Raw genomic sequence first — 25,081 nt, 5'->3', positions numbered from 1 at the left:
GTAAGGGGCGGCAACCGCAAGCTTGCACTGCGCCGCTTAGAATCCAGATACATTATTCTACTGAATTCTAAGATCCCCTCTGGGCTTAATGCAGATGAAGCCCTAAATGTCCACATCTAGGGCAGCCCACCTCTACTTTCCCGAGTACCCAATAACATCGTAACCAGATTGCGCGATCACTGTAAATAGTTTGCACTACCTGTCACATGCAGTTAATTACACCCACAAAAGACATTAACCACCACACCTGAATACTCGGTCCCCGTGTATTATAAAACCACATGAGGGTTTCTATAAGCATAACAAGAGAGTAATTGCGCACTAGCGCGGTATTTTCCTTTCCTCTCTATTCTGTTTATAAAGTGACGGTTGTTAGAAACTTTTAAGGGAGGCTCACTTAAACAAACACAGTTCCAGCTTACCGGTTGCACGAGGAGGGACTGTCAACACAGTAACATGTTCTGACTCTGCCACTAGGCCAGCAAACCGATCACCGGTGAAACCGAGCCCCTTTGTACTAACCCACTCCGCAAACCAATCACAGTCACGAGAATAACACACCTTTCCTCAGATACGCCCGAACCTCAATGACGTAGGTTAATACGTAGGGTGTAATATATGGTACTTTGACAATTGGGAAATGTAATCTCTATAATACAGGGATCAGCAATGTAACATGATAAAAATAATCGAGTGTTCTGATATGTACAGGTTTAAGATGTATTAGAAAACCCGAGTACTTCTTTAAAAAACATGATGGTAATGTTTAGATAACATGTTAATGAACGTGACATTTGGCAATTAACTAACCCGCCAAAAGATGTCAAAATCATGAGAGTGGTCACGTAAGCATGTGGGTGTAACCCAAGTCACCATGGTAACAAACCAATGCCAATTAGTGATGTTAATTATGACTCATGTGAATTGTAACATGTATATAAAGCGCAACATTCTATGGTCAGATGTTAGTGAGCAAGGCGGGAGTAGCCGCCGAAACGCGTCTGAGCAGAAGCTGATGTAAGAAATAAACACCCTTGAACTGAGATACACGGAGTCAGCTCCTTCTTTGATGGTGAAGTTTGGTGTGGTGTCAATATATATAAATATATATTTCACCAACCATCAAGATAAAATGTTACATAATCACTGAATGTCACTACTACCAGGATGTTCCTCAAAATATGCAATAGTGTGCTGCAAAATGTCCTTTTTCCTAGCCCGTGCTGTAATATCGGGGGGGGGGGGGGTTTGGGGGACTCCTGGCACCGGACAGGGGCCTCGCTTCCAACATGAAGGATTTTTGTTCTTTGTCATCTATGAGCTCTGAGGATGGGGCTTTGGTCAGGCTCTCTTCCCAGCAAAACTAGAAAACTGAGTTTGGCGGTTAGATGCTTTATATAAAACCCAGACAGAAATAAGTCTTGTTCTAGGTGCCACATTTGGGGGCGGCGATACAAAAGGAGATGATGGACACAGCGTTGACAATACAAGCACTCGCCCCCAGTCAACTGATCTGGGTTTAATCCATCACCGTTCTTTAGCCCACTCTGCCACCCCAGTTCAGACATGGCCATATGTGGGGGCGGCTACTCACAATATCTCACATGGACATCCTTAAAAGAGCGATCTCGGCCATTAGACATCACATTTGTGCTGCACTTGTGGTGATGAGAAGGTTCCTGCTGTAGGGGTGATTTTACCTGGGGGGCGGGGAGGGGGGTAGTATAGCTCCCAATGTAAGGAGACAATTCTTTTTGTGATCTTTAGCTCAGAACAACTAGTTGAGAACACCAGAAGAGGAAACTTTAAGAGGAAAACAAGGCGTGGTGCGTCGCCGCAACAATGGCTCCAAACCTTTGTTGTCCCGTGTACTTGGTGGAAATGTCTGGATTCATCCTCTGCTCTGGAAAAGAAAACTGAAATCCAATGTTGGGCGCTCAGATTGATGAAGAATCTTCATTTACTCCTGAGAGCTCATGGGACCCCCCCCCCCCCCCCGCCCCTCCACCGTGTAAGGACCCCATCAGTAGTTGGCGTAATTATAATAGATTAATAGAAACCACCTCTCTAGACACCACCAAACCAATTAACCTCTTCGAGGCTCATGACAAGCTGAGCTCGAGCCGTGGAACGCTCGCATGCGGGGATACTTCCCCTGCTGTGCTGAGCGTTCCACGGGAACGGGTGTGGCCGTGACGAGCTGAGCTCGTCATGAGCACAGTAGCGCCGTGCCTCATGACGAGCTCAGCTCATGGGGGCGCTGTGCGTGCCCCCCTCCCCCCCAGCACAGCGGGGGATTAACCCCCGCAGCGAAGGGGTTAAAGACCTCAAAATTCTTCACTAACTGCAGAACCAGATGGAATAAACTTGTGCTGAGTTTGAGATGACCAGTGCGCAGAAATAAGACATGCTTTAGGAGGGATCTAAACTAATCGAACGCCTTCACCTGATTCACCAAGAAAATCTCTGTACACTAAATATTAATGTTTTATATCCAATTGTAGTTTATAATTCCCCTGAAACTCCTCCCACATTACTCCCCAAAGCTAGACTTTTGATTTCCTCCGGCAGATTTCAGTGCTTAATTTGTAAAAAAAAAAAGAAGATAAGTGCCCGGGCTCTCGTCAGGATCCCACTGCAGCTAGCGCCCCACATAGCTCCCACCAGCACTGCCAATGATAGTAGCACCACAACCACTAACTATCACACCCTACAAGTCTAACAATTCAGACTATTCCAGGCCCCCAAAGCTATAAGAATGGCTTGGGTGGCAGGTAATAGGCCGTTTTAATGTATATTGAATAAATAATTAACTGTTGTGGTAATCTCTAAATTAGCCAGACAGTGCCACCTTGTGGCTGGCTGTCATAAGTCCTGGTGTTGACAATTAAGTACTGATGCAGAGCACTGGAAGCCACCGGCTCAAATTAAGCACTGCAGAGGCTCCTCCGTGAGGCAGGTACCTCCGAGGTCTAGGCGCCAAGGTTGGGAACAATTAACTGCAGTTCAAACCCATCTCACGATGCTCAGAAAAAGCGTAAAACACTCTCCATCCACCAAGTCTTACACCACACTGCCTAGAACCTCACACAGCAAACTCTGTATGTTACATGTTGTGAATGAATGTAACTTGCATGCACTGGAGGCCACACCCACGTGCTGCCTTAACCGTCCCCTAGATTGACCCGCTGGCCTCTTTCTGTGTTTCAGCTCCAGCGCCTCCAGAGAGCCCAGAGGAAGCCCCCGCTGAGAAGACCCGTGTACGCTCCACGCCCTCCAGCAGCAGCGACGACGGACAGCAGGCGCGGGCCTACTTCAGCGGGAAGGCGCGTGTCTCCTTCCGTCACGAGATGGACTCCACCATGTCTGCCAACGACTCCACCTTCTGAGTCTCCGAGCCAGGCCCTGGCGGACGGACCTGCCGGCGTCACTGGACTTGTTGTGTTGTGTACACCTTTGGGGGCGCCCCATCACCCTCGCTGTTGAGGTCAAGCAGGAGGGGTCAGGGTGACCTCAGGCTCTCCTGCCAGGGTTAGGGCTGTGCCTTTTGGGGTGCTCTGCTCAGTTCAGGGGGCGCAGGAGGAGTGGGCCCTCTTCTTGTGTCCTGGTCAGTGGGGTTGGCTGCACCGGTACACTCAGTCATTTGAGGGGTTCCTCACCCATTGGGGGGCTGCTGTCACTCCTAAGGGTTAGCATGGTTGGTTCTGTAGTGTTTGGGGTGCTACTGTCCTTCTCCGAGGGTACCCCTTTCTACTGACCCCGCTGCGCCCCGCTCCTCACATAGTGTGAGGATTTGCCGTTGTTTCTGACGCAGACGCTGGGGTCCTCACTTGCAGTAGTCATTCACTGAGTATCTCAGATCCAGGCTCTGCTCCTAAGTATGTTGTACGGGCCTTAAGGGAAGTGACGTCTGGGAAGTTGGACAGCAGCTAAGCCATTGGCTGCTGCACCCCAACTCTGCCCCAGAACCCTGGTGCCCTCCCCCAGGAGGCCTAGTGTAGTGTCAGACGTGCACCGTTTGCAGTGACCAGCCTTCTGCATAGGAATCTGTGCCAGAACTCCCTTCCTCTTGAATATTTTTTAATTCCACCTCTGATCTTGCAGCGCCCCCTGCTTGTGACCTGAAAGGCGCGCTGTCGGCAGAGTTTTGTCATTTAGGTTTTATAGTAGCTTAGAAAACTAGCATGGCTCGTTTTTATTTAGTTTTTTATGGGCCTGGGTGGGTGGTGGTTGGGGGAGGGGTGGTGGTTGGGGGAGGGAGAGGGTAAAACCATAAGTATCCTGCGGTTAACTGTAGCTTTCAAGTGCATTTTACTGATTGCTGTTTGAAGAGCCCGGACCTTCATTGCCCCGCAGTATTAACAGCCTCCCTGATGTGTGAATATTTTTTTTAGGTGCTACTTGCTACAAGGTTTCAATGTTTGTTTGGTGATTGCAGAAAAAGTACTGAAGTGGGGACCCGTACCTCCTGTTCATGGAGCGGTGAAGTGCAGACACCCCTTCCAGTGTGTCATACATGTGAAAGACCCTTGTTGGAGTTCAGTCGATGGACCCGGATGTGTTTCCTTTAATAGTGCCCTTGCGGTGCAGATGGGGCCAGTACCTGTGTGTGATGTCACTGGATCGCGGCACCCACTGATGTGGGGTGGGGTGGGGTGGGGGGTGCCCCGGCTGCTGCTTTGTCACCTACATGCACAACACAGAGTGATCATGTACCCCAATCCCAGGGTATGGGGTCCAGGGGGTGCAGTGCCCAAGGGTTCTTCCTTTTTCGTTTCTATACATGAATTCTGCAATGACTAGTTTGGAGTCTCAGCGTCCCATCTGCACAGATCTATTCTAGGATGTCTTTTTTAAGCCTCATCCCCTGTTCGAGTGCCTGCTCCCTTGAGTGAGGGTCACAGACTGTACCTTGCACACCAGGGACTTTGAACGGAAAATGGGGGAGTCTCCTAAGCTTTCATGTGAACCAGTAGCTGCTGAACGAGGTCATTTTCATTCACGAGACGGCACTGACATCCAGTGGACAGACTTTGGTACTGCAAGCTACCGCAGAGCGATCCTAATAGATGATCGTTTTAATCACGAGGCAACACTGCCCCCGAGCGGACAAACTTTGCCATGATACTTAAGCGTGGCGGATTTTGATTTGTTTTATTCACGAGGCAACACTGCCATCTAGTGGCGAAACAAAGACTACACTGCATAAAGTTGGCGAGCGGCTGAATTATGAACATTTTATTCACGAGGCAGCACTGACACCAGGCGGTCAAACGAAGGAACGCAGGGAGACTCTAAAAAGCGAGGTTTCACATGTTGACCTATCCCTACAATTAATTGGCTTACCCTGTTTATTTAGGTAGTGTAAATAAGTTGAACACTTAAGCTCTCCCGGTTTGTAGTGTTAAACATATTTAACTTTCCTTGCTGATCACAGTGGTTAAGAAACAGCTTAAAAAAAAGCCAGTTTCTGGTTGTGCAAAGCAGCAGTCCATGTCTCTGTATTATACCATTCTATGCTCATTTGAATTATTAAATGTAGCGAGGGTGCTTTTTGTGTCGCCGCCTAAAGACTGGTGCTCTTCGAGGACACGGACACGTCAACACTGCCTAACTCGCTGGCAGCAAGCTCGTTATCATGGCCACATTGGCAGAGAGTGGGAAGAACAGATGGCGAGGGTGAACTTGGAGGTGACCCAGACTTTTAACTCCAAGTCCTTGCGTGCACCTAATCTTTGTTATCTACGTTTTAATGAAATAAAAACAAATCTCGCCCGTACTTTGAGGTACAGAACATGAACTGTGCGCCATGTTCTAGCCATGACCCTCCTGTGAAAAGCTGATTGTGGTCGGTGCCAAGCTGTCTGAGGTGAAAGGTCCGTGTGAGAGCGGGAAGGGCCTGGGTACAGCGGGCATCAGTGTGCTGAACTGCTGGCAGTGCCTTGAGCTCCGGCTCACAGAGGATGCAGCATGCACCCACCGAGCGCATATGTCAGTCCGTTAAATGACCTGGAAGTCAATGTTGGCTTTGAGTTAGTCTGGCCTTTTGTGCTTCCCTGGTCCCGGCTCAGTGCCTCGTGCCCTTCTGGTTCAGCGGCCACCACGTCCCACTGGATTGGCCAACACTCCTCATTTTTGTGGGAGCTCAGCTCTGTTTTTTTTGTAACATTGTATTGCATTTGATGTGAGGCTGGGCACGGTTTCTGATTCAGCACATTTTGCTTTTACACAAACCACCACCTTTAATGTATAACAAATACCTCTAGGATGGAGTGGCCCCACATGGTGCCACTTCATCCTCAACAACCTCTTCCATCCGCAGTGCACAGTGCTGAGGTGTGGTGTGGAAATTGAATGAGTGCAGTCATGGTACCAACCCTGTGTGTGATAGGCAGATTCCCACATCCACCCCTCCAACTTGTGGGTAGGCCTTTCAGCTGCCTTTTAGTTAGTGCCCCAAACATGTGCATTTTCACTTTTCTTTTTCCTGCATATACATCTTACCCCACTAACCTGAGTCCTCCGTTGCTATTAAGTATGCATTAAATGGCGTCATATGGCCACAGCTAGCATCCGTATCTCCCAGGGCTTCCATTGTCCTTTAGCAGGACTGAAGTGTCCACCTCAACGTGAGCAGTAACAGGCCCTCATGTGCGCCCACCCACTGCTGCAACAAAACCTCTCCTCTGTTACCCACCCCCTCTGAAAGCTGAACCGTATTTTGCACTTTATTACACTTTTGTATTGCACATTTGATAACCGTTTACAGTTTTAACTGCCCCCCATGTTAGTTGTGAGATTTGTTTTTAGCAGTGAGGTGTTTTTTGCTGAATATGAATTTCCCGGTCCCTGCCCTTGTGTTTGTCTGCACTGCCCCCGATGGTGACACCACCCCTTACCCTCCCCACGACACTTTGTTCTTTCACCTAGGGTCCTGGCTTTCCCATCCGATGCCTCCACATTTGCACCTTTCACAAGTGCCTCATTGGACCTCGAAAGGTCCTCAAGTGCCTGGTACTAATAGAGTTATAATGCTTCTCTTTGTAAGAATTCTCTCTTGAATTTGTGTTAGACTTTCCTATTATCTGTAAGGAATATTTCCAATAAACTGTGATTTTAAAAACTAAAAAAAAAAACTCATATTGTGTGTAATTTGTTCTGGCTTGGAATTTGGGGGGCTCTGAGACTTAGATGGGCTTCTTTTCACCCAAAACTTTGAGTTATTAAGTTCAAAGAGTTGACCTTCAGTGAATAGCCATTGTCAAACAGTCCTCACTTGTCCCTCCGTGTCTGGGTATTGTGGGTAAGGAGTGGCAACCCATTAGGGAAGAGGGTTCTGGAGTCGGGGAGCCCACACAGCCCACCACCCATCACCTTTCTGATACACCTTGCTTTGGGGCTGGTGACCCACCTGGGGGCTTTTTGAAATGGCGTGCATGCATTCTGCATGTGTGGAATTGTTTTGATCTCTTTCAAAGTGATATAATAACTAGGCCTGGGCGGTAAGCTCCACTCCAATTGCTGAGTTTGAGGAGTTTTTGCTACTCTGTGCTCCAAATGGAGCACGGAGTTCGGCAACACCTCAGCCAACAACCAGGAGAGCAGAGTTTACCGCCGCCTATAGCTACAGGCACAGGATTAACTGGAAAATGTCAATGGATGATGTGCTATGGGCCAATAACATTCCAATGAGCGTGCACCACATTCAAGATACTCGTCCAGAGTCAACTTCCATGTGCACTGTACCGTGCCCTCTCGTGTCCTCTGTGCACTGCAATGCCAAGCAGCCAGGTCCTGCTTTCTCATGCATCTGATGCCCCTCACCTCAGCCCCATGAATCTAGGGGGACGGGGAAAATCTCAGATGGCAGAAAGCAGGCCTCTCTCAGGAGCCTCCCTGAGTCTGTCCAGGTAAGCTTAAGCTGCCATATTAGCAACTGCCCTTTATTTCATCTCCGTGAATGGGTGGCATTAGGATATTTGTTCTGTGGCAGATGAAAAGACAATTGCTCCATTTTTTATCTGGATCAATTAATGTAACATTTGCAATGAAAGACCAGTGCTGACCATTTCTTCTTGTTTTTCTCCAATGAATTAATGTCGTATTAATTATTTTTAACACAAGTAAGGGGAGAGGGTCAACCGTATCTATAACTCTACCATCCCGAACTCACTAAGCCCCAATTATACACACATAGGGGGGTGGAGAGACTCACAAAGAAACCCACAAACATCCCCACCAAAACAACACAAATATAATTGTTTTGAAAATACTGCCCTCACTCACACACCGAAGTGTGTGTGACATGCTTCATCATCGGGTCTGCTTACAATACGCCCAGGTGTAGCCACACTCTGGGCGGAGCATGGGGGGGGGGGGTTAAACATAAAAGACCAAAGGACACAATACAAAACCAAACAACATATATATAGATAAACAAAAAAGTGATCAGTGAATGTCACCATGTCACTGGAACTGGTGTGCAACAAGTGCAGTTAATAGGGAAGTGATTTAAAACTGGTTTGAGGATACCAAACAAAACTTTATTAATAGGTTCCACAACCAGGATTAAAATAAAGGAAAGGATGGGTAATGTCTTCAAGAGAAAATGAGGTTTCTCAAAACAACCCTCCTAATACCGCTGTTGTCAACATGTTTCGACTGACTTACTGTGCGAAGAAGGTCACCCCGGTCTTCTTCAGGACGTGTGTTGCTACTAGTCCTGCTATTGGTCAAGCCGTAGTTCGGTCAAAGTACCAATAAACTGATCATACGAGATTCCAATTGAATCAGCATGTGTGGAGGGGATCCCAACAACAAGGGAAACATAAGCGAGTTTATTAAAGATGAAAACTCGACATGGCGCCCTGCAGGTACAGACGACAGGCACACAAGACGAATTGACCGAAAGGGTGGGACTAAAAGACGAGGAAAATTGCTGGAGAAATAAAGATGGGAATAAATGGCTGTTACCCAATGCCTATCTAATCCCCATATTGACCCTGGCACATTTACCAGCACACAAAGGCTGCACCCCCATGATTTAATTAATCACCAGAGTATGGCATAATGTCAAGATAACAATCTGCAAAGCGCCTAGTACAACAATGTATAGTCTGCCTACAACACAACCCAGGGAAGGGGACAGTAGTACCACTGGGAGGGTTTGGAGTCCCTGACCTCCCCTTTTAAGTCCTTCAAATGGATTACATCCAACTAGAGAGGTGCCATGGTCTGAAATATGTTCTGGTGGTTGTGTGCCCTTTTAGCAAATAGGTGGAGGCATACCCCACCCACGACAATACCGCCTTAGCAACTGCAAAAGTATTTCTGAAATAATTCTTCCCCTGGTACGGTCTTTGTAGAATTTTATGGAATGACAACGGCCCCCACTTCGAAGCCGAGGTGATACAGAACATACTGAAAGGGTTGGGGGTAAAACAAAAGTTCCATGCCGTCTTCCACCCCCAATCAGCGGGCCTGGTAGAAAGACAAAATGCAACATTGAAGTTAAAACTGCCCAAAATAGTTGCCATGACTGGGTTAAATTGGCCCGATGCCCTCCCATTAGCCTTGCTATCAATGCGCTCCACCCCAGCTATACACAGACTGACCCCGTATGAGGTGGTATTCGGCAGGCCTATGAGCATTTTGGTGGTGCTAAAACCAACCTCCATTAACAATGTCCCGAACATAGTAATATCGGGTTATTTGTATAAATTGACAAACGAGCTAACGATTATCCACCAACAGGTGCAGCAAGCCTTACCAGACGCATCCAGGAGCCCGGGACACGAAATAAGGCCTGGTGACTACGTCCTCGTCAGAAATTTCCAGAGGAGGAAGAGTCTGAAGCCCAGGTGGACGGGCTCCTGGCAAGTCTTGATCACCACCCGAACTGCCCTTCGAGTGGAAGGAAAACTAAATTGGCTGCACGCACACCATTGTAAAAGAGTCCCTCCAACGCTGGCAACCTGTGAAGAAGTGGAGGTGCAACAGGAAGTACTGGCAGATGACCGACCTTCTCTGAGTTGCTACCCGCAAGAAGAGACACTTGAATTGACTGAGTTTCCCGACCCCATGGTGCCATCCAAGAAAGGGTACAACCTAAGATCGATGAAGGAGGGTGCTCCAACGACCAGCCCACTACCTGGGTCAAGGTCTCAGATCGGTAGCGTGATCAACCAACCCTTCCAGGAAAAGCACTAGACAAAAAGTCTGTGGCCCTGTCCGTCGTTGAGCCCCTCGAAGATGACGGAAGAAACTGAGCATCTGAAGAGCAACTGAAAAGACACCAAGACTGCCAACTTGCACAGCACAAAGACAATTGCACTTGTAGCAGCATTTCTCACCTGTCTCCTGCTAATGGTCACCTTCTGGATCATTGAAGAGAATGCTCCTCCATACAAAACAATGTCACCCATCATGCAACCAACCACCAAGAAAGAACACTATCTGGTATCACTGTCGCCACATCTCCGAGAACGACGCAAAGAATTCTGGAATAATTATTTCATGCAGATGCTGCACCAGCACAATCTTGCCGCAAATGCCACCAACTGTTGGGTCTGTGGGCTGCTAACACATGCCACTGAACACTCGATCCCTTTCATCCCTTCACCCTTTTCTGTTCACGGACATTGCCTTGCCTGGATGATGCGCCTACAAAAAAATTACAGAGACAATGCCACTTCCGATGAGACAATTGCTCAGTTCTACAGCGAGTTCTGGTTAAACAAAACTGGAAGAACAACCGCTCCCCTTTGCCCTCACACCTCCAATGCGACATTCCCAATGAATGTTCCCTCCAAAGAACAAGTGGAAATACAAGTGTTCAATAATCCTGTCAGACCCACATTTTCCTACCTGAAGAAAAGAACTGCTGCAACACTGACTGTGGCCCTATATGTGGTGAACGTCTCCGGCCTTGTATGCATTGAAGGCTGTGGGACTAAGAATGTGGGTCACAGCACTTGTAACATTGTAAGGACTCTGAACACTGCCAACCCTCCAGCATTTGTTGCATCATTCAATATGTACTTTGTCTGTGGAACCAAAGCCTACACCTGGCTCCCGAGAAACTGGGGGGGCACGAGCAACATCGCCTTTGTTTTGCCGCCAACCTACACAGCCCCTGCAGAGCATCATCGAGAAAAGCGTTCTAAAGACACTGATCAAGCAGACTCTACCACATCACAGTTCCTCGACGCAGCAAAATCACCCCGTCGGCTCAGCTATTCAAAAACCAAGTGAGCCGACGGGGTGATCTTTAGACGCTTCCGAAAATCGAATTAAGTGATCGGCAGTCGACACTCTTCATCTAGTTATGGTCGTGTTTTTAAACTGCCAATACGACATTAGAAAATCAGTATAGAGACAAGAAATTCTCTCCTGATAGATGAAAGTTTTCAAAAACAGATATATATGTGCAACTACATCGTCCTGATGATGGTCCTAAGGATCTTTTTGACCAAAGGGAGGACCGAAACGTCGACATAATATCACCATTTCTGCTTATTTTGTTGTAATTTGAATACACAAAAATTGTTATATAATTTGTGACTGTGTCGCATACTATGGTATTTGAGAAATCCATTTTGTTGGCAAATGGTGATGTTGCAAGACTGTAACCAAATGTAATTCTCTCAGTTTTGTCGTTGCCATAAAGAAAAAGTATAACAATATAAATGAAATCACGAGAATAAAAACTTGTGTTTTAATACAGTTGATTGTTTGACTTCGTTAACTGTTTTTCCTGCTTTTTAAAATACTGATCACGACTGTGACATTATCAAAAAAAGAACTAAACTGAATAATTCCTTTAGGGGCATCAGAATTTTGTTATTGAAAATACCCAGTCCCTGGGGGATAATTGGGTGGCTCTATAGTTTCTAGATGGAGATGGTACGAGGCATTGAAGGCTGCATCACGGGTGGGATCCTGGTATGGCGGTGCAGCATGGATGATACCTGGAGATGTACGACACATTGAGGGCTGCATCGAGGGTGGGATCCTGGATTGGAGGTGCATGCATGTATGATGCATGGAGATGGTACAAGGCTTTGAAGGCTGCATCAAGGGCGGGATCCTGGCTTGGAGGTGCAGCATGGATGATGCATGGAGATGGTACAATGCATTGAAAGCTGCATCGAGGGCAGGATCCTGGTTTGAAGGTGCACGCATGAATGATGCATGGAGATGGTGCGACACATTGAAGGCTGCATCAAGGGCAGGATCCTGGCTTGGGGGTGCACGCATGGATGATGCATGGAAATGACACGATGCATTGAAGGCTGCATCGAGGGCGGGATCCTGGTTTGAAGGTGCACGCATGAATGATGCATGGAGATGGCATGACGCATTGAAGGCTGCATCAAGGGTGGAATCATGGTTTGGAGGTGCAGAAGTGAATGATGCATGTAGATGACACGATGCATTGAAGGCTGCATCGAGGGTGGAATCATGGTTTGGAAGTGCACGCATGGATGATGCATGTAGATGACACGATGCATTGAAGGCTGCATTGAGGGCAGGATCCTGGTTTGAAGGTGCACGCATGGATGATGCATGGAGATGTACAATGCATTGAAGGCTGCATCGAGGGCAGGATCCTGGTTTGAAGGTGCACGCATGGATGATGCATGTAGATGACACGATGCATTGAAGGCTGCATCGAGGGTGGATCCTGGTTTGGAAGTGCACGCATGAATGATGCATGGAGATGGCATGACACATTGAAATCTGCATCGAGGGTGGCATCATGGTTTGGAGGTGCAGAAGTGAATGATGCATGGAGATGGTACAGGGCATTGAAGGCTGCATCGAGGGCAGGATCCTGGTTTGGAGGTGCAGAAGTGAATGATGCATGGAGATGGTACGAGGCATTGAAGGCTGCATCAAAGGCGGGTCCTGGTTTGAAGGTGCACGCATGGATGATGCATGGAAATGGTACGACACATTGAAGGCTGCATCAAGGGCAGGATCCTGGTTTGAAGGTGCACGCATGAATGATGCATGGAGATGGTGCGACACATTGAAGGCTGCATCAAGGGCAGGATCCTGGCTTGGGGGTGCACGCATGGATGATGCATGGAAATGACACGATGCATTGAAGGCTGCATCGAGGGCGGGATCCTGGTTTGAAGGTGCACGCATGAATGATGCATGGAGATGGCATGACGCATTGAAGGCTGCATCGAGGGTGGAATCATGGTTTGGAGGTGCAGAAGTGAATGATGCATGTAGATGACACGATGCATTGAAGGCTGCATCGAGGGTGGAATCATGGTTTGGAAGTGCACGCATGGATGATGCATGTAGATGACACGATGCATTGAAGGCTGCATTGAGGGCAGGATCCTGGTTTGAAGGTGCACGCATGGATGATGCATGGAGATGTACAATGCATTGAAGGCTGCATCGAGGGCAGGATCCTGGTTTGAAGGTGCACGCATGGATGATGCATGTAGATGACACGATGCATTGAAGGCTGCATCGAGGGTGGATCCTGGTTTGGAAGTGCACGCATGAATGATGCATGGAGATGGCATGACACATTGAAATCTGCATCGAGGGTGGCATCATGGTTTGGAGGTGCAGAAGTGAATGATGCATGGAGATGGTACAGGGCATTGAAGGCTGCATCGAGGGCAGGATCCTGGTTTGGAGGTGCAGAAGTGAATGATGCATGGAGATGGTACGAGGCATTGAAGGCTGCATCAAAGGCGGATCCTGGTTTGAAGGTGCACGCATGGATGATGCATGGAAATGGTACGACACATTGAGGGCTGCATCTAGGGTGGGATCTGGTATTGGTGATGCAGGCGTAGATGATGTGTGGAGATGGTTCTATGCACTGAAGGTTGCATTCAGGTTTGGCTGTGTGGGAGTACAATGTGTTGAAGGCTGCATTGAGAGTGTGATCCAGAAATTAAGTTGCATGTATGGATGATGTGTGAATATGATACTATGCATTGAAGGCTGCATCAATAGTGGGATCAGGGATTGAAGGTGCAGGCACAGATACAATTTGTTGAAGGCTGCTTCCAGGGTTAGTTCTAAGATTGGAGGTGCAGGTGTGGATGATGCATTGAGATGGTACGATGCATTGAAGGCTGCATCAAGGGCGGGATCCTGGTTTGGAGGTGCACGCATGAATGATGCATGGAGATGGTATGACGCGTTAAAGGCTGCATCGATGCAAGATCCTGGGTTGGATGTGCACGCATGAATGATGCATGGAGATGGTATGACGAATTGAAGGATGCATTGAGGGCGGGATCCTGGTTTGTAAGTGCATGCATGAATGATGCATGGAGATGGCATGACGCATTGAAGGCTGCATCCATGGCAGGATCCAGGTTTCGAGGTGCATGCATGGATGATGCATGGAGATGGCGTGATGCACTCAAGGATGCATCGAGGGCGGGATCCTGGTTTGGAGGTGCAGGTGTGGATGATGCATGGAGATGGTATGACACATTGAAGGCTGCATCGATGGCAGGATCTGGTATTGGCGATAGAGGCACAGATGATGTGTGGAGATGGTCCTACGCACTGAAAGCTGCAGACAGGTTTGGCGGTGTGGGAGTGGATGATGCATGGAGATGCTATGACGTGGTGAAGTCTGCACCAAGGGCAGGATCCAGAATTGAAAATGCATGTGTGGAGGATGATGTGTGAAGATGATGCTTTCCATTGAAGGGTGCACCCATAGTGGGATCAAGGATTGGAGGTGCAGGCGTAGATGATACGATGCGTTGAAGGCTGCATCCAGGGTTGGTTCTAGGATTGGAGGTGCAGGTGATGTGTGGAGATGGTACGGCGCATTATAGACTGCATCTAGGATGGAAGACTGAGACCTGGCTGATGAGTGGAGATGTTGAAGGCTGCATCCAGGATTGGAGGTGCAGGAGTAGATGATGCTTGAGATGGACGGCGCATTAAAGGCTGCATCCAGTATTGGAGTTGCAGGCGCGGATGGTGCGTGGAGATGATACCACACATTGAAGGCTGCATCCAGGGTCTGATCCAGAATTGACAGTGCGGGTCATTCTTGACGCACTTCGATCTGTCAACAATAGGCTGGATATCATAACAATTCGTAAGAGAGGGTCCGAGGGAGGTGTTTAACGACCAAGCAGGCTAATACCCCCTGTGTAACTACCTGAATAACAACAAAGCCTGTAGGTCAAGTGGTGCTGAGATATATCAATTAACACTGGTATAATTGCACAAAAAGTGAATCAAACAAAGACTATCAACTGTTACTGATTAAGTCCTATCAGCCCACCTGATGGCGGAGCCTCATCATGTAGGACTTCCGAACCTAGGTCTGTGTGCAATCGCCCAGTTGTATTTTAGCGACGCATCACAAGACCAAGGTATGGTCACCGCAGTTGTTAGTCCAGAAGGTAAGGCTGATATGTGCAGTGCAAAAATTAAAGTAAAGTGAAGTGTATTAAAATGGCTATCAAAGCAAACAAAGACCTTTAATAGTGTTTGCCTGGACGTCAGATTAAAAAATAGTGAAATGACAGTGTGAAAAAATCACTGTCTAACTTGCTTGGTAGAAATCCCAAAAAGATCTATACAGGGCCAACATGTGTCTGCCTTACTTTGAAATGTCACTGGCATTCGTCAGGGCCAAGCTCTTATCTGCTACTGCAAAGGCACTATCATATGTGCTAAAACTAAGAAAATAAACATAAGAGTGATCAATTCAAGACCATCCTACCACATCTTCTCAGTATTGCTCTGTTGATGCAATAGGTCTTTCCTGTATAAGAACAAGAAAAGGAAAGAGAACATTGTAGACATTGCATGTGTATAATCCTCAAAATTACAACTACAACAAATATTATGTAGAAGTTGCTGTAACTGTGCAAAACCAGTGATAATTCAAAATACCCTCAGACTGGACCATCACTCCTCTGTGATAGTCACATACAAAGTGCATTGTATTACGTCACCAAAAGTTAATTAATATACAAAAGTTTAACACTTACCCATCAGTGTGTGGGAAGTGAACCTCACCTCACCCGGCAACTGCTCGGACGAATAAGGCACCGCTCTAAACATATAAAGACAATCTCTGTAATAGATGCATGTCTTGAGGATACGACCTCAATGTACTGTTAAGAAACCCACCTCTTTTCTTATCTGTCTATAACATGTAACCCACCGGTGTCTCTGATGGCTACATCGAACGACTAAGGCATCTGACCCCCTTCAATGTGTTCAAGGGGGTACTCCACGGTTGTGCCACGGCACCTACTGATGCCTATGTAAACAGCTGAGTGATGTTGCTGTTTAAAACTGGTGGAGAAGTGTCCCCCCAATCTTATCTATTCCTCAAGTGGAATGGCCAAACTATAAACTAATTAGCCCCTTAGGTCTAAACAACCCGGTCCCATCTTACCTGTCCGTCGGTACCTTGCGGCGGAATCTCGAGCCGAAGGGGAGGCACCGATGGGCAGGTCGGGCGTCTATTTATAGCGCAGCTAAGTGTGTAATTGAGCTCAGCTGGGCCACTCTGCTATCGTGCTGCAATTGCGCTGTGCAGAACAACTATACCCCGCGCATGCGCACAACCAAGCGGTCATCGGGCGCGCATGCGTGAGAGCAAGAATGCCTGCTAGAGCGCACAGCGCATGTCCATTGGCGATGTGCTTACTCTCCTCTCTCGCCGAGTAGCGAGACACTGCCTCAAGATATATCGCGCCTGCGCAATGAATTCAATATTCAGCACTGTTTACCGCATTTATGCGGAAACAGTGAGATCATCATTGTTATTGGCCAAGAAAGCGCCGCGGCGCAATTGTCATAGAGATTTAGGCAATATTGTTTAATAAAAACAACTAGTTGATTACCATTCAAAAGTAGCGTGAATATGCGCTGCACGGCCTAAACCAGCAGTTACTGGATGTCAATTAGGGGAAAAGACGAAGTCATGGAATCATGCTTCCCTGAACCCCTAGACGCTATCTTAGGATATTAATTAATGGTAGGAGATATGGATTAAGATCAATGATGGATATATGATCAAGGTGCCTACTGTATTAGTAAGTAAGGAGATAGGTAAGCCAGTAGACAGCAAAATTTGAACCTGAAAAGTAGTTTGCAAGGAGCCTGGTGTAGTGAGCGCCACGTGTATGTAGGGGTCTCAATCTCAACCAGTAAACACACCTTGTTGTGATAACAAAGAGCACCCAATGGCAAGTGTTATACTCAGATGGATAACCAAGGAATGCTGTCATTCAGTCCATTAACATCAGATTTCAATCTGTAAATCCACCGTTGCTCCTTAACAAAAAGGAAGTGGGAGACATCAGTAATATGTGACGGGATGTATGGCTGTTCCAGCACTACCCAGAACAAATCCTCAGCTTTGTGTTTCGCTTCCAGAAAGTGATTGGTGAGGCCTGTAGATTGCTTCCTGCATCGGATTGTGCTTTTATGTTCGCTGATGCGAGACTTGATCATCCGCGTTGTGTGGCCCACATACTGCTTCTTGCAAGGGCAGGTGATCAGATAAATTAATTTTTCTGAATTGCAGTTTGTGTGTCTTGTCAGTCTCCAGGGTCTGTTAGTGCCAATGTCTATTGTCAAGGTCTTACGCGTCTGTGGACAGGCAGCACAATTCCCACAAGGGTAATGACCTTGGACTGGATTGCTATTCCAGAGGGTATTGGTGATTTGTTTCATCTCGGTGCGGGGTCTGGTGTGCACCAGATTATCCCGAATGGATGGTCCTCTTTTGAAAGCAAACAATGGGCGAGGTATTATCCCTGCTGCTGTATTAAGAATTTTCCAATGCTTGAGTATGGTTTTCTTCACTTGATTGGAAGATGTGGTGAAAGTTTGAACCATAGTCATCCGGTCTCTTGTAGTCTCTGACCTCTTGTGTTGTAGAAGTGCCTCCCGATTATATTTGGGCATTGATTGGATGGCGGTGCACCCGCGACTGGCTGGTTTTAATTATTAAAACAGCAAAAAAAACAGCTGATGCCTTATTGATAGAGATCCAAGTCTTGGAGGGTCAAATCAATGCAGCTGTGCGGCACGTGATCTACAAAAAGAACTTGGAAGATGCCAATAAAACGAACAAAGAATATTATGACAACATCCTGTTGAACAAAGTGGAGAAGTTTAAAAAAGACTTGGCACGCTTCTCCATGGAATTGGCTTATCCCTATTTGAGTGACTCCTATGTAGCCCCTTCTACCAACTCCAAAGGGAGAAGATACGGATCGAATTACTCTTCTTCGGGCTCGGACTCGGGCTCCAGTGATCAAGGGAACTCCAACACAGGCCCTAACACCGGGACACGTGGTGGGGGTTTCCAACGAAGACCCAATAGAGGCCGGGGAGGACAACAGTACCCCAATCCGGGACAGTGGTGGCCCCCAGGCCCATTGAAATATCATCCCGGGGCAATGGGCCCCCCACCTATGGGCCACCCTATGCCTATGTATCCTCCAAATCCGTCATTCTACTATGACCAGTCTTTTTTATGGCAGGGCCGAGGCAGGAACCGCGGCAAAAGGAGAGGCCAACAAACAGTGAATTGGGCTCCGCAGCCCAGCAAGACAGGCCCAACAACAGGAGCTGCAACTTAGTAGTGAACCTGAGTTCGAGGACCATTACACCAACTGAAAACATTGTTTTGAACAAAGGGCTGGGCTTTGTTCCCACCAACACAGGTGATCTGTTTAAATTGAGGTGCGAGCTTGAAAGTTTTTATAGGAAAATACGTTTGCATTTCTTTTTCAAAACATCTAGTTCAAACATGAACGAGTCTAATATGTTCGACCAAGGTGAACAGAACACCAGCCTTAGACCTAAATCGACATTCACTCCTCTGAATCAACAAGTACCAGCAAATGTCCTAGCCTTTGAGCAAGCAGTGACGCATGAGGTTATGAATACCGAACAACGACGAAAGACTTTTCACAACATGTCCAACTTGGAGAAATCAGCACTTTCTACTCTGTCAAATGATAGATCTCTTACTATCAAGCCGGCTGATAAGGGCGGAGCCATAGTGCTACAGGATACCACAGTTTATGAACAAGAATGCCAAAGACAACTAAATGACACCAAATCCTACCGTCTCCTTAATGAAGATCCTACTCCCAGAATCTCGAATGATATCAAGAGTCTGGTAGAAGAAGGAACAGCAGAAGGCTGGATTACTCCCCACGAAGCAAGATATCTAATCACTACACATCCGGTCATTCCTTACTTCTACTGCCTTCCTAAAATACATAAGGCCCAAAGACCGCCTCCGGGAATGCCCATTATTTCGGGCATAGGTTCGTTACTCGAGCCTTTATCTACTTTTTGTGGATTTCTTCCTAAAACCCATCGTGAAGGAAACACCAACGTACCTCCAGGACACTGGTGATGTGCTCAGACTTCTGGCCGACACTGAGTTCAACGTTGAGACAGACTTACTGGTGAGCTTCGACATTGAATCATTGTATACATCAATCCCGCAACAAGAAACACTGGATTGCATCAGGAGCCTCTTAGAGGCTAAACAAATGGACACTATAACACCCGTTGCCTTCATTATGGAGTGTGCAAGGATCGCCATGGTGGAAAAAAAATGTTGGTACCAAAACGATCTCTACCTCCAGGTCTCAGGGACCTCAATGGGGAGTGTCTTTGCGCCTAGTTTGGCAAACCTATACATGCACCAATTCGAACTAGATCATGTATTGAACCACAGTAACCCCTTCATCCATCAGGTGGTACTGTGGAAACGATACATCAACGACATCCTGGTGATTTGGAGAGGGACGTTAACGGAGGTATCGTCCTTTCACGCATGGTTAAACTCTAGGAATCAGTTTCTTAAGTTTACCATGGAGAGCAGCAAAGACAAATTGGCGTACCTTGACCTCCAGATCTTTCCGGCAGAGGGAGGCCTACAAAGTGAACTTTTCAAGAAACCGATGGCACGCAACTCGCTTCTGTCATTCCAGAGCTTTCATCCTCAGTCACTGCGCGAGAATTTACCTGTAGGCCAATTTCTCAGGGTAAGACGGAATTGTTCGTCTAACACCTTATACGAATACCATGCTAAAGAACTGGCACTCAACCTGAAAGATCGGCATTATCCTAACCATCTAATACGCCGAGCGCGGAAGAGAGCCTTCAATAATAATCGGGAGGCACTTCTACAACACAAGAGGTCAGAGACTACAAGAGACCGGATGACTATGGTTCAAACTTTCACCACATCTTCCAATCAAGTGAAGAAAACCATACTCAAGCATTGGAAAATTCTTAATACAGCAGCAGGGATAATACCTCGCCCATTGTTTGCTTTCAAAAGAGGACCATCTATTCGGGATAATCTGGTGCACACCAGACCCCGCACCGAGATGAAACAAATCACCAATACCCTCTGGAATAGCAATCCAGTCCAAGGTCATTACCCTTGTGGGAATTGTGCTGCCTGTCCACAGACGCGTAAGACCTTGACAATAGACATTGGCACTAACAGACCCTGGAGACTGACAAGACACACAAACTGCAATTCAGAAAAATTAATTTATCTGATCACCTGCCCTTGCAAGAAGCAGTATGTGGGCCACACAACGCGGATGATCAAGTCTCGCATCAGCGAACATAAAAGCACAATCCGATGCAGGAAGCAATCTACAGGCCTCACCAATCACTTTCTGGAAGCGAAACACAAAGCTGAGGTTTTTTTCTGGGTAGTGCTGGAACAGCCATACATCCCGTCACATATCACTGATGTCTCCCACTTCCTTTTTGTTAAGGAGCAACGGTGGATTTACAGATTGAAATCTGATGTTAATGGACTGAATGACAGCATTCCTTGGTTATCCATCTGAGTATAACACTTGCCATTGGGTGCTCTTTGTTATCACAACAAGGTGTGTTTACTGGTTGAGATTGAGACCCCTACATACACGTGGCGCTCACTACACCAGGCTCCTTGCAAACTACTTTTCAGGTTCAAATTTTGCTGTCTACTGGCTTACCTATCTCCTTACTTACTAATACAGTAGGCACCTTGATCATATATCCATCATTGATCTTAATCCATATCTCCTACCATTAATTAATATCCTAAGATAGCGTCTAGGGGTTCAGGGAAGCATGATTCCATGACTTCGTCTTTTCCCCTAATTGACATCCAGTCACTGCTGGTTTAGGCCGTGCAGCGCATATTCACGCTACTTTTGAATGGTAATCAACTAGTTGTTTTTATTAAACAATATTGCCTAAATCTCTATGACAATTGCGCCGCGGCGCTTTCTTGGCCAATAACAATGATGATCTCACTGTTTCCGCATAAATGCGGTAAACAGTGCTGAATATTGAATTCATTGCGCAGGCGCGATATATCTTGAGGCAGTGTCTCGCTACTCGGCGAGAGAGGAGAGTAAGCACATCGCCAATGGACATGCGCTGTGCGCTCTAGCAGGCATTCTTGCTCTCACGCATGCGCGCCCGATGACCGCTTGGTTGTGCGCATGCGCGGGGTATAGTTGTTCTGCACAGCGCAATTGCAGCACGATAGCAGAGTGGCCCAGCTGAGCTCAATTACACACTTAGCTGCGCTATAAATAGACGCCCGACCTGCCCATCGGTGCCTCCCCTTCGGCTCGAGATTCCGCCGCATGGTACCGACGGACAGGTAAGATGGGACCGGGTTGTTTAGACCTAAGGGGCTAATTAGTTTATAGTTTGGCCATTCCACTTGAGGAATAGATAAGATTGGGGGGACACTTCTCCACCAGTTTTAAACAGCAACATCACTCAGCTGTTTACATAGGCATCAGTAGGTGCCGTGGCACAACCGTGGAGTACCCCCTTGAACACATTGAAGGGGGTCAGATGCCTTAGTCGTTCGATGTAGCCATCAGAGACACCGGTGGGTTACATGTTATAGACAGATAAGAAAAGAGGTGGGTTTCTTAACAGTACATTGAGGTCGTATCCTCAAGACATGCATCTATTACAGAGATTGTCTTTATATGTTTAGAGCGGTGCCTTATTCGTCCGAGCAGTTGCCGGGTGAGGTGAGGTTCACTTCCCACACACTGATGGGTAAGTGTTAAACTTTTGTATATTAATTAACTTTTGGTGACGTAATACAATGCACTTTGTATGTGACTATCACAGAGGAGTGATGGTCCAGTCTGAGGGTATTTTGAATTATCACTGGTTTTGCACAGTTACAGCAACTTCTACATAATATTTGTTGTAGTTGTAATTTTGAGGATTATACACATGCAATGTCTACAATGTTCTCTTTCCTTTTCTTGTTCTTATACAGGAAAGACCTATTGCATCAACAGAGCAATACTGAGAAGATGTGGTAGGATGGTCTTGAATTGATCACTCTTATGTTTATTTTCTTAGTTTTAGCACATATGATAGTGCCTTTGCAGTAGCAGATAAGAGCTTGGCCCTGACGAATGCCAGTGACATTTCAAAGTAAGGCAGACACATGTTGGCCCTGTATAGATCTTTTTGGGATTTCTACCAAGCAAGTTAGACAGTGATTTTTTCACACTGTCATTTCACTATTTTTTAATCTGACGTCCAGGCAAACACTATTAAAGGTCTTTGTTTGCTTTGATAGCCATTTTAATACACTTCACTTTACTTTAATTTTTGCACTGCACATATCAGCCTTACCTTCTGGACTAACAACTGCGGTGACCATACCTTGGTCTTGTGATGCGTCGCTAAAATACAACTGGGCGATCGCACACAGACCTAGGTCCGGAAGTCCTACATGATGAGGCTCCGCCATCAGGTGGGCTGATAGGACTTAATCAGCAACAGTTGATAGTCTTTGTTTGATTCACTTTTTGTGCAATTATACCAGTGTTAATTGAACAATAGGCTGGATCCAGAGGACGTGTGGAGATGTACGATGCATTGAAGGGTATTACTGACTGGTAAAGGGTGTTTAGAAGGGCTGTTCTGGTGACTTGGGAAGGCTGAGTGACCACTGCACACAATGCAGATACTGAGAGAGGGGGTGCAGTGGAAATGTCCCGCTGGGGGGTGGTGACCGGACGATAGGCAGTGGTTTGTGGCCAGTGTGGTGCAACGCTCATGTAGTCGAGACAGATGGAGGAGAATTGATTCATATCTGTGGGGTGAATTGTAGTGGATTCAACTGAAAGCTCTTAGGGGGTTGCCGAAATGGAGAGTGGGTATGGAATGGATGCTGGAGATGCCACCAGGGTGGAGCAGCATCTAAAAAGCTGTGGATAATCACAGTAACACCCCGGAACATGAAGGATAGTCACTCGTACAGATCACAGACACCACCACATTCTTAGACAGGTTTCGTCACTTTTTATTTGCCATTTATTCTTCTCCCCATTATTAACAGTAACAGACCCCTGCACGTCCACACATCACGGTGTATATCTCAAGGGGTTCACAGGTGCACAATTTTCCTTGACTTAGAAAGTTGTACCAGACACATAAAACAGAGGGGATCCGTCTCTCCCCGAACAGTCACAAACACCAGTCCCTACTGTCCTTTGCAAAGGCTCTGGATTCTCCTGAAGAGCCTGGTCCGGGTGGTTCCTCTGGTGTGCGAGACACTGTCACGGAGCACTTTAAGGTCTACTCCAGAAGCCCTGTGAACCTAGGGTCTCCTCCTTGAAGACGAACTGGTGTCTAAGGTGGGAAACCATGGCTGTCCTTCTTTTGCCTCTACAGGTCCAATCCGGCACCTTTCCTGGAGCCTGCAGCAGGCACCAGACACATGTGTCACTTGAATTCATTCCAAGGGTTTCCAGCAGCATCAGGAGTTCTCAAACCCCAATCCGGTGCCATTCCCACTGACTCCAGGTAATATCTCGCCTCTACTCTTGGTACAAAATAAATCCATCCTCTGTCCCTTGGCACGCGGCACCCGGAGCATCCAACCTGGTCCCCACAGGTTTAAGGAACAGCGCTCGGAAGTCCACAGATCACTGCAGTTCATTCATGGTCAGTCGGTGAAGACAAGACTTGAGCCGGGGCCACCATGTCACCCTCCAGGGGATGAAGCTAAAAGCCGACAGAGCTCTGAAGCTCCACCTACTGCTCTTCATTGCAGCCAGGCACTCCTCTTCCTCACTGGACCCTGGGAGAGATCCCTCAGGTGAAGCTGCAGATGCCGAACTGCCTCAGACGGTTGCAGCGCGCATTGGTCGCTCCCACCTCCAACCCTGATCGAACTTGACGCCCTGGAGAAGAAAGAAGCACAACATGCTTAGAACACGTATGATTTACTGCATTGGATATTCCTCACAACAGGGAGGATCATGCATCTTTACCCACCCGGAGAGCGGTGCTGGGGGTGCAAGCGGGTGTGACACAGCCCAGAGTGTGGTCATGGCAATGCAAGGTGGGTACAGGGCCAGGGAACGCGGGCGGGCACTGGGGCAGAACCTCACCCCCAGTCACATGGAATGGGGATTCTGTGCATCATACATGTCTTCCCCTAGCCACCCCATTCTCTCCAGTGTAGGACATTTGTACTTGACTCTGGTTATTTAACAAGTAGAAAAACACCTTTAGTTTCAGGAAGTCCCTCGGGTTGAACGCCTGAGAGTGAAGCGAGCCAGTGTGAGCAGGAGAGTGAAGCGTGGCAGAGTGAGCAGGAGAGTGAAGCGTGGCAGAGTGAGCAGGAGAGTTAAGCGTGCCAGTGTGTGCAGGAGAGTGAAGCATGCCAGTGTGAGCAGGAGAGTGAAGCGTGCCAGAGTGAGCAGGAGAGTGAAGCGAGCCAGAGTCAGCAGGAGAGTGAAGCGAGCCAGAGTGAGCAGGACAGTGAAGCGAGCCAGTGTGTGCAGGAGAGTGAAGCGAGCCAGAGTGAGCAGGAGAGTGAAGGGAGCCAGAGTGAGCAGGAGAGTGAAGCGTGCCAGAGTGTGCAGGAGAGTGAAGCGAGCCAGAGTGTGCAGGAGAGTGAAGCGAGCCAGTGTGAGCAGGAGAGTTAAGCGTGCCAGAGTGAGCAGGAGAGTTAAGCGTGGCAGCGTGAGCAGGAGAGTGAAGCGAGCCAGTGTGAGCAGGAGTTAAGCTTGGCAGA

At 47.4% G+C, this 25,081-nt stretch overlaps 1 protein-coding gene across 2 annotated transcripts in view; it reads left to right on the top strand.

Moving 5' to 3' along the window:
* Positions 1-4,204, top strand: part of C12H17orf114 (chromosome 12 C17orf114 homolog) — a 102,774-nt gene extending 98,570 nt beyond the window's left edge. For both annotated transcript variants that reach the window (XM_086946229.1, XM_086946228.1), the window contains one exon: positions 3,211-4,204. In XM_086946229.1, coding sequence (XP_086802355.1) covers positions 3,211-3,389 — 179 coding nt within the window. In that variant the 3' untranslated portion in view covers positions 3,390-4,204. The remainder of the gene's footprint in view (positions 1-3,210) is intronic.
* The last annotated feature ends 20,877 nt before the right edge of the window (positions 4,205-25,081 follow it).

This window comes from Lissotriton vulgaris, chromosome 12 (assembly GCF_964263255.1).
Source record: "Lissotriton vulgaris chromosome 12, aLisVul1.2, whole genome shotgun sequence".
Lineage (NCBI taxonomy): Eukaryota > Metazoa > Chordata > Amphibia > Caudata > Salamandridae > Lissotriton > Lissotriton vulgaris.
This window is presented reverse-complemented; position numbering and strand designations above follow the sequence as displayed.